Below are 11,101 nucleotides of genomic sequence, written 5' to 3' on the forward strand. Positions count from 1 at the left end.
ATATAAAACAAACATTATATACGAGTGAAAAATAAAAATTATTTATTTCCTTTTATTGCATAGATGATTTTTTAAAATTTTAATATCATATGTAGAATAAGTTTTTAAAATTCATTCGGCCTCTTATGCTTAAAAATGTGTATAGTCTTTGACATTTCTATTGAAACACCACTTGTTGATCGTAAATTTGGCAGCGTTCATATTCAGACAATTTTCTAACTAAAAGGCGTTGTCAATCAACCGAAAACTGTTAGCAATTGCTAAATTTTAGGCAAAATCAACAGGTGTTGTTGCAGTAGAAATGGCAAAGACTATTATTGGAATGTCAGCTCTATTTGTCATAGAGTTGACATTCCAATAATCTCCATTTAGGCCGATTCTTGTGTTTCGCGCTGAATAGTCTACAGCTGGTAGGTAAACGAATTGGTATTTCTCAACAGCGTGGTAGAGCTAAGCGCTTAATCACAGCCAATCCAGACGCGAATAATAAAAACAACCGTGACAAAGTGCTCGTAATTTTTGGTTGTGTATAAATATAAATTGAAACTTTGATGTATTTTTTTTTATTAAATATCAATAAAGGCACAAATTTTCAATATTTTAAATATGTTTAAGGGATTTTTTTGGTTCGTTCATAAGTGTTTACAAAATCCAAATTACAAGATTTTTAAAAAACCAAAGTCTCTGGGCATATAACTAAAATCATACATTGTTACTATGGATTCACATCGTCGTTCACATTCGGCTATCATTTCTTTCGTGCGAACTTCGTCATTCATTTCTAAAGTTTCAGCCATCTTCTTAGTTACTTTACAAAAGTTATATAATTCTTTGTATCTATCTGTTAACATTTTTTCATCCAAGTTGCACGTTACTCCTACACAATATTGAATTAAATATCTCTTGTACCGAACAAAACGTATAAATTTTTCATCATTTTTTTGGTTTTCTGCAGCGTCGAGCAGAGAATTTTGAATCTCCCGATCACTTCTGTCTCCGCGGGTATAATTCACTTTTACCGTCTTTGAATTATTCCGGAATGTTTCTGAGGCTTCGATCGTCAGTATACCATTTTGGTCGATGAGCAAAGTAAGAGTGACTTTTTTCTGATAAGGTGGGGCCGATTCTATATCACTTAGTAACACTTCGCCTAAGTAGCGATTTTTTCTAATATCTAAACGTTCTCCTTCATATATGTCAAATGTAAAAGTGGTTTCATCAGTTTCTGTGTTTACGAAATCACGGGTTACACTCGTAGGTAGCTTCGTACCTCTCTTGATTAAAAACGACATGTCATGACACAAGCTGTGGTCCGAAGTGCCTATGGAAAGAGGAAGGACATCAACCATCCGAAGTTCATCGATTTTTTGCTTTTCACTCATCGAAAACATGGCCGCTTGTAAGGCGGCTCCTTCAGCCACACATTCATCCGGATGTACAAACTTGTTCAATTCTTTTCCATCGAAATAATCAGAAACAAGTTTCTGTATTTTCGGTATTCTGGTCGAGCCGCCACACAAAATAATTTCTTGAATTGATCCTTTCGAAATTTTCGAACTTTGTAAACATTTGTCAAGAATAACTATCGTTTTTTTAAATAAGTGGTCCGCCATCGCTTCGAACTCACCTTTTGTCAGACTTATTTTGATTTTTGGATGTTTCGAGACCATTCCGTTGATGCCGATGACGGTATTCTCAACAGTTGATAGATCTTTTTTCGCGTTTTCGCATTTGTTGCGTAATATTCTTTTGTCGTCGGGATCAGCTTCGGGGTCGTAGCCATATTGGGATCGAAGTACACGATAAACGTAGTTCAAAAGACAAGTGTCAATGTCATGTCCTCCTAACTGAGTATCTCCAGCTACGCAAATCACTTCTATCTTTTCGAAACGCTTCTCTAAAACTGCAACATCAAAAGTGCCACCTCCTAAATCGTATACCAAAGAACGATGAGTTTCTTCGATGTCATTCTCAGAATAGTAAGCCAAAGCGGCAGCAGTAGGTTCATTTAATAGTTTTAGGACTGTAAATCCGGCGTCTTTTGCCGCCTCCAAAGTGGTTTCTCTTTGGGCAACGTTGAAATAAGCAGGGACAGTTATCACCGCTTTGTTGACAGTCTGTTTGAGTTTTTCTTCAGTATATTTTTTTAGCGCTTTCAGTAGTACTGTGTATAATTCTTGAGGAGATTTTTTCAATATAACCGATTTTTGTTTAACAGAAACCAGCGGAAAGTTTGAAGAGCTCGCTGTTACTTTGAAAGGAAAATACTTCAAACTCTCTTGCAGTTGTGGGTCGTCAAACTGTCGTCCCACCAACCGCTTCATTTCTGAAAACTTGTCTTTAGATATTTAGGGAGCAGAAAAATTTTTACGTTACCATAAATTCCATTTTCTGGTTTATGAACAGACATGTTTTTACCATGTTCTCCGATGACGATTTCTCCATCAGGCGTGAAGTAAATGAAGGAAGGTGTGATTCTTCCGCCTATTTCGTTTTCTAGAATTTTTGTTCTACCTTTTGTATATAACGAAACACAGGAATTTGTGGTACCCAGATCAATGCCAATTACCAAGTCGTCCATAATATGAGGTTGATTTAGTTTGAATGTAATTCAAACGGGCAAATTTTAATGAAACTGTTGCTAACCTAAAAAATTCCTACTGTTTGCAAACTTTTTACTCTGAGACTGAAAAGGAACTTATTGCAAAACAATATACACAACCTACTATAGATAAGATATACTTGAGATAATAGAAAATAAGGTATTTTTGAGATAATTTTGAATTATGTGAAATATATGAACATAATAAACAAGCGTTGTATGCTCATATTTCAAATGAAATCTTGGCAATTTATTACGTGTTTACGATGAACAACTTTATCTCAATGTAAAGGTACACATATTGTTTAAGGTGTATTCTGTTGTTCGTTCCGTTTGTTTTAAACAATTATTATTTTAGAACATTGTTTTTACTTCCCGAGCGTAAGCAAAGGAAGTATTGTAATCGAGTCCGTCGGCCGACTCTCTACTTTTACGTTTTCTCGATCTTTCATGACCCCTAGAAGACGAAGAAATAGGTCTCCCATTTCCGTCTGTCTGTCCGTCTGTTCGTCTGTCTGCTGTCGTGGATTTTTATTAGACTGATAATCTTCGAAAGTACTGGACCGATTGTTGTGAAATTTTGTACTTATATTAGGAATATCATGTAGATGGTAAGACGCTAACCAAAATTTGTCTAATCATCCCCACCACTAATACGATGACGTCACTTCAAAATTGTACATGGTAAATGGGTTTTAAATTGTATAAAATAACATAGTCCTACACATGTAGTTTACGACTCCGAATTGAGTCTTTACCCGAAACGTCCAGATTTTTGGAAAAAAAAATCAAAATTATAAAACAACATTCTGCAATTTAATTTTGAATCTGCTAACCCGAATGCTTTGAAATGTTGCAGATATTTTAAGGCTATAAAGAGCATCATAAATCTTTAGTCAAACTGTATTTGGTTATCCCCTCCAAAAACTTGATGACGTCAGCTCAAAAGTTTGCCGAATAAAACCGATCTAAAATTTACAAAATATGATGAGTCTGTACTTGTGATCTATCACTCCATTCATATTTTTTGGATTTGCATATACAAGGTGTCTCAAAAAAATTAATGAATGCGTAAGTTTACTTTACTGATTTATTCAGGAACTACAAAACCGAATGCTTTGAAATCTTGAAGATGTTTTAAAATTATCACAAGCATGGTAAATTTTTGATCAAAGTGTATTTGGTCGTCCCCCCTAAAAAAATTATGACGTCACCACAAAATTTTGCCGAATAAATCATATCTAAAATGTACAAAATATGATGAGCCTGTACTTGTCATTTATCACTCCATTCATATTTTTTGGATTTGCATATACAGAGTGACTCAAAAAAATTAATGAATGCGTAAATATATTTTATTGATTTAATCAGGAACTACAAAACGGAATGCTCTGACATCTTGCAGATGTTTTAAGGTTATAAAGAGCATAATAAATATTTAGTCAAAATATATTTGCTTATCCCCTCCAAAAACTTGATGACGTCAGCTCGAAAATTTGTCGAATAAATCCTATCTAGAATATACAAAATATGATGAGTCTGTACTTGTAATTCTATTGTATTTTTGAATTTGTTAATTTTTAATGTGAGCTTCAGTTCGTAGTGAGAATGATTTAAATACAGTAATCAAAATTATATGAAGTACAAAAAATGTTGAAATCATAAAATTCTACCGGATTGGAAAAAAAAATCCGAGTTGTACTTTCAGTGGCTAATCACACCTACACTATAATTATAAACTATAAATTAACAAATAACGTTTATGTTAATACAGATCTCATTCGACAATAACAGCATAATGCCTTATGAATCGTAAGGAGTTAAAAACTCGTACTAGTAGTGGCGAAATTAACTTAAAATTAAAATATTTCAATGGCATGCCAAAAATTGTTACTCCAAAAAACCATCAGGTACCCAACACATAATAAATCAAAGATGTGCTTCTAAGTCTTGTAAACGAAAAACCGCTTCTTGTAAGGACAAATGTGTCTCAGTTAATATTCCTACAAAATATCGTCAATCGCGAAATCAAAAGCGTAATCAGTAGGATAAACTTCTGTGTTCCTTGATCAAACTGTTAAATTCCTGTCATGTTCTATTATAAATTGACAAATACACTACTTCAACAGTGTATTTATTGCTTATTTAAAACTATATAACTATGTTCACCACCTCAACATTGATATGTTTTATGACAAGTGTGTCATAACGGCCGCAGCCGTCCGATTGAAATCCGAGCGTTAGCAATCCACGATCCGTGGATATCCATACATCCAAAATTTAAAAGGTTTGGCGACGAAGACATAACAAGTGGTCTAGACCAAACCAGCATTGGTTTGTCCTGTTTACAAAAAGTGGGATAAACGAGATATTTCGAATTATAGGCGTCTGGCAATGCTCTGCAATTTTGCAAAGGTTTTTGGAAATGTAGTAATTTACTCCAGTTTTTCAGGTCATATTTCACAAATTTGAGTAAAGTTTTAGGCGAAATTGACATTCCTCACACAAATGTAGTGATATCAGGGGACTTCAATGTCAAGTTTAACACCAAAGATCCTATGACAACTAGGCTTTGTGATTTTATGAATAGTTTCGGTCTTATACCTTTAGTAAATTTTCCAACCAGAAAGGCGAACTGTCTAGATAACGTGTTCACAAATATCGATCTTAAGTATTGTAATTGTAAACCACTGAATACTCTACTTTCTGATCACGGAAACGCAATATTACTAACTCTCTCTGTAAACTTAAGTAATCAGACAATCTATCACACGATAAAAATGTATAGGCCGATTACGGATCTCGGTAAATTCAGTCTATATCATTTACTTAATATAGTTGACTGGTCCTTTATTGGGAATAGCAATCAAGACATTAATGATAAATTTCTATGTTTTATAAATATGATATCTGATCATGTCAATAGGTCTTTTCCTACAAGACTGTTCAATGATAGCAATAGGCGAAATCGTGACAAATGGTTTACTGATAATTTGGCCCCAATGAAAAATATTTTACGAACACTTGTAAATATTGATAAAATTGTTAATAGTAGTGAGTCTAGGCAAATAAAGAATAACTATAGGAAATTGTACAGAGAAGAAATTAGGCTTAGTAGAATAAATTTCAATAAACAAACTATTGATTCCGCAAATAATAAAAGTAGAGCTCTATGGAATATTGTCAACAAGTATCGTGACAGCATTTCTAGTAAAAATATTGATATATTGAACTGTATTCGAACATGTGATGATTTTAATATCTATTTTACTAATGTTGCATCTAATTTAGTCAATAATCTATCTCCTTCTCGTGATGATCCAATAATGTTAATGAGTGAGAGTATGTCCATTCCTAAAAACTGTATGTCTAATTTTAGTTTTTGCTAGGTTTCCGGTGCAACTGTTAGAGATGTGATAAATTCTATAAAAAATAGTACATCTAACGATATATATGGTCTAAATTTTACGATCATAAAAAGCATCACAGACATTTTGATCTCCCCTTTAACTAAACTAATTAACATTTGTATTGTGCAATCAGTATTTCCTAGCTGTCTGAAGATTGCTAGAGTTGTTCCCATACATACATAAGGAAGGTGATATAAACGACACCTCCAACTATAGACCGATCTCTATTCTTCCACTATTTTCTAAGATCTTGGAAAAAATCTTATATAATCAATTAAGTAACTATCTCGAAATTAACCACTTGCTGTCACCTTCGCAGCATGGTTTCCGGTTACGGTTGGAGAGTGCTAGATTTTATCAGAGAGGTGGGTAATGTTTAGGAAGTGGCGAAATAACAGCAGTGTCCTTTCTTGATCTTACTAAGGCATTCGATTGTGTCCATCACCTGACGCTATTGAGAAAATTATACATGTACAATTTAAGTCCCTGTTGTTGCAGATTATTGTCATTTTTCATAGTGACAGATCTCAGTTAGTTTCCATAAATTGAAAACGGTCTGAGCAACTACCAGTTTTGCATGGGGTACCTCAAGGCTCTGTCCTTGGACCTCTTTTGTTCCTAATGTATATTAACGATCTGTCAATGTATATGAGGACTCACTGCAAGAGCATTCTATATGCAGATGACACGACTTTGATTTGGAGCGGAAGGGATCTGATTTCCAGACTATGGCACAATCAAAGACCGAAAGTTGATTCGTCGCTAACAGATTAACAGTAAATACATCAAAAACTGTAAGAATGTTATTCTCCTTAAAGAAAAGAATACACGTTCCCGATGACTTTGTAACCTCTAACAAATTTTTAGGTATAACTATTGACAATGCTTTGCGATGGGATGCTCAAGGTGATGTACCTACTGGCAAACCAACTATGTAAAATTACATTTCTCTTAAAAAATCTTAGGGACAAGGTTCCGCTGGAAACACTGTATACAGCATATTTTGCACTCTTCCAGCCCCACATAACCTATGGCTTATTAATGTGGGGACACTCTAGCATTTTTCACAGAATTTTTAAATTGCAACCGAGAACAGTAAGAATAATGGCTAATTTACCTTACAGGACTGACTGTAAAGACAACTTTACTAAAATGCAAATCATGACATTGCCATCGCTATATATATACATTTGTCTAATGTATGTTAAAGTTAATTTGAGTGATTACATATGTCATAATCATATTCATAATTATAATACACGATACAGTTAACACTTATGTTTAAAGAAAACTAGACTGACAAAGTCTCGTAATGGAGTTGAATACCTAGGCATTAACTTCTATAATGCTTTACCTCAGAACATTCGAGAGTTAAATGGACAAAATTTTAAATCTGTCATTAAAGAAGATTTAACAGGGTTCGCGTTATATTCATGGGATGACTACTTCTATATAAGTCAAAATTTTAAGCCTACTTAGAGTGGTTGTATGTAAATGTCATATTTTTTAGAATCTTATGTGCTTTGTTTTTATATTTTATATTTGTGTCTGTATTTTCTAAATGTAATATTTTGACGACCCAATGTACTTATATTGTATGCTAAAGGGTAGAATAAAATTATTATTATTATTATTAATAATATTATAAGTTAAGATATATATATATATACGTATCCAACCGTCGTTACCAAACCCATCATATTAAACAGACGTTACCAAGCCCTGCTGTTTTTCCGAGTATAATATAATAAATTTAATGGTTTTTGCAATAACAAACTTAAAAAAAAGTAGAGGGGTAAAATTATTCCTTGAAAAAAGTTAACACCATATTCATCCAACGTTACCAGACCCACTATGTCCAACCGCTTTCTCAGTCCCATTTCAGTATAAATAACACAGTAAACCGACGTTATCAATCCCGACATTGTTGCCACATTAAATTTATGGAAAATCGCTTCACATTGTATTGATCTGTAAAATTTCTTGTGTATCTTGAAAGTTGGATTTACAACCAGTGGATATGCAAAAGTGTCACAAAAGAAAATAAGGAAAACCAAAAATATATCTTATCTGCCTGTCTTTTTGACGCCATGAGTGCCATGACAAACGGATAACTCATTAATAAAATAAACGCCAAGGCGATTTTTTTATTAACAGGTATGCAAGTTTGATAGACATTAGTAACATTTTCTTTTTACTAGTTGTACATGTCTATCGAGTTAGTTCAACCAAAATTTGGATACCTATTCCCACCTAAAATTTTAAGAAAATTTATAAAATAACATAATTTTATACTTGCGATTTATTAATGCAATTTTTATTTGACCTTAGGCTTACAGATTTGTAAAAAAAATGTTAGCACAAAAATTTTCTAGTTTATTTCATAAAGTTTTTAAATGATATCTAAGCTTTTCTTACACATAACATAAATCACAAATTAAGATTTTTTAATATTAACATCCTAAAAAAATCGAAATTTACCACAAAATGGTACAATATGTGTTAGAAACTTTAAGATTGATTTAGAGATCTAAAATTGCATATTCTTTAAGAGTAACTTTAATATTTCAAATTATTAATTAAAAAATTTAAGAACGCTAAACTAGTAATAAAAAGACCCTCTTCAAAATAGTTACAATGCTCCATAGCAATTATTTAATCAATACTTGTTAATAAGGGCGATTGATAATCGCCTATTAACAAACGAGTTGGTTGCAATACTTCTCCGGTGATTGCAATTTCATACACGAAACTGCTAAAAATCAGTTCCAAATTTCATGATATTTATAACATTTAAATAAAAAATTTCACATCAAGTGCGCGGGGGTATATCTGATTGCTGTATTAATCCATTAATATATAAATCGTTTATTAATAACCGTAATTAATGAATGATTTCGAGACAGAATCACCAAAAAATGTTTTTAAGCCTAGCTGGCAGCTTTAGAAGCACAACAAAATGCTCTATAATTTTCTGCAATTTTAAGCTTGTCTCTGTCTATATTGTTAAATAGAAAAAAATAATTTCATGAATTATCGGTAATCTTAGTGTCAAAACTCAATGCATAAAAAGTTTGCAAATTTACAGGCCCTCGAAGGATCTCGATCCCTTACCTACTTAGCGTGGCAAACGCTATACAATAAAATTAGTGCATGTGAAGTCCATGTGTCATTTTAGTTTTCTCGTACATATTTTGTCTGAACCATATGAATTCTGCAAAATAATCCTTATGCTTACTGAGACACATTTTAAGACTTTCATCTTTCTCTAGATTGTCTGTTTCCCATCAAGTATACCGGGTGTCCCACGTAACACTTTCGGGCGCAATAACTCAGGTAACTATTTTTGAACGGATTGTTATGAAATTTGAAATGTAGGTATTTTGATAGGTGAGGATTAATATGAACCGGTGAGAATAATCATTATCTTGAAAAAGTAAATTTTCCATGCCTTAATTTAATTTTGAAATAATTAAGTTTAATTAATTTGCATCACTTGATTAAACATGAAAAATAAATTCTGTATGCAAAATTTCATCTCCGAAATACGTCTGGTTAGCCAAACCGATAAATTATAGCGAAAATAATTCCAAAAATTATTAAAGGATAGGTTGCTATGGAACAAAAAACTGCTATCCTCGCATTTTGGACACCCTTGCGAGAATTTGATACCTGTTTGCCAAGCGTTATTTTTTGAATTTTAAGAAAATACTGATTTTCAGTCATTAATTTTTTTGAGACAGCTGTATAACCAAATCTAAAAAATATTAATGCAGTGATAAATCACAAGTATAAAGTCATCATATTTTGCATATTTAAGATAGGATTTATTTAGCAAAATTTTGACGTGATGTCATCAATTGTTTTTTAGGGTGGATGAGCAAATACATTCTGATCAAAGATTTACCATGTTTATGATAATCTTAAACATCTCCATGATTTTAAAACATTCGGTTTTGCAGTTCCTGATTAAATTAATAAAATAAATCACGCATTCAATAATTTTTTTGTGTCATCCTGTTTATGCAAATTCAAAAAATGTGAATAAAATTTATACCGCAAAATTTTGATAATTCATAATTTTGATTTTTTTCCAAAATTCTGCACTTTTCGGATAAAACTCAATACGGAGTCATAAACTACATGTGTAGGACTATTGTATTTCTTACAGTTTAAAACCCATTTACTATGTGCAATTTTAAAGTGACGTCATCACATTGTTGGTGAGGACGATTAGACAAATTTTGGTTAGCGTTTTACCATCTACATGATATTCCTACTATACTCGTAAATACAAAATTTGACAACAATCGCCCCGTACTTTCGGAGATTATCTGCCTAATAAAAATCCGGGGCTGCAGACAAACGGACAGACGGAAATGGGAGACCTATTTCTTCGTCCTGTAGGGGTAATGAAAGGTCGAGAAAACGTAGAAGTAGAGAGTCGGCCGATGGACTTGATTACAATACTTCCTTTACTTACGCTCAGTAAGTAAAAAATTAACTAAATGCGAAATTCTAACGAACAGAAATAAATAAAAGATTTGGCGACAAATATATTCATTAAAAAAAAATTGAATAAAAACTAAATGTTGCTTTAAAAAGATTGTTGTCGAAATCTACCAATAGATGTACAAATTAGATGTAGCTAAAAGAATGATCTCTGTCAATTAATATTAAGTGAGAATCAATTAATTTAGAATATAATCAAGTTCCTATCTTCAAATAAAAATTAAGTAAAATATGGATACGTAGATCATTATAGCGAATTTGAAAATAAGAGAGGATTAAAAAAAACTACACTTACAGAAGTATACAATTTTGCACTTTTCAAATTACATTCAGTTAAACGCTTTGGTGACCTGACTTGACCACGTTCATTATAACTGTAAATGCTCATTCACAATGGGCATAAAGCATAAGGATGTCATAAGCATTAATGCATAAGAATTTATGTTTAGTGCTCTTATTATGCTTCTATTCGTTTACAATGAGCATAATGCTTAGGACATCCTTATGCTTTATGCCTATTGTGAATGAGCACTTATGCTCATTGTGAACGAATACAACCATAGAGCACTAAACATAA

General features: G+C 32.5%; 1 protein-coding gene across 1 annotated transcript; it reads right to left on the minus strand.

Moving 5' to 3' along the window:
• Nucleotides 1-547: 547 nt before the first annotated feature.
• LOC135137254 (heat shock 70 kDa protein-like) lies at nucleotides 548-2,673 on the minus strand. The gene is made up of 2 exons (XM_064066864.1): nucleotides 2,377-2,673; nucleotides 548-2,326 (listed from the first exon to the last, which is right to left on the minus strand). The coding sequence occupies exons 1-2, from the start codon at nucleotides 2,579-2,581 to the stop codon at nucleotides 657-659; spliced, it is 1,875 nt and encodes a 624-aa protein (XP_063922934.1). The 5' UTR covers nucleotides 2,582-2,673; the 3' UTR covers nucleotides 548-656.
• Between the last annotated feature and the right edge of the window lie 8,428 nt (nucleotides 2,674-11,101).

Source organism: Zophobas morio, unplaced genomic scaffold (assembly GCF_036711695.1).
Source record: "Zophobas morio isolate AGI-343-1 ecotype UQ-CSIRO unplaced genomic scaffold, CSIRO_AGI_Zmor_V1 ptg000029l, whole genome shotgun sequence".
In the NCBI taxonomy this organism is placed as follows: Eukaryota; Metazoa; Arthropoda; class Insecta; order Coleoptera; family Tenebrionidae; genus Zophobas; species Zophobas morio.

Coding starts and splice junctions, on each gene's coding strand:
- LOC135137254 (XM_064066864.1), bottom strand. CDS start 2,581: ATGGACGACTTGGTAATTGGCATTGATCTGGGTACCACAAATTCCTGT. Junction 2,327..2,376: donor ACCAGAAAATGGAATTTATG/GTAACGTAAAAA, acceptor ACAAGTTTTCAG/AAATGAAGCGGTTGGTGGGA.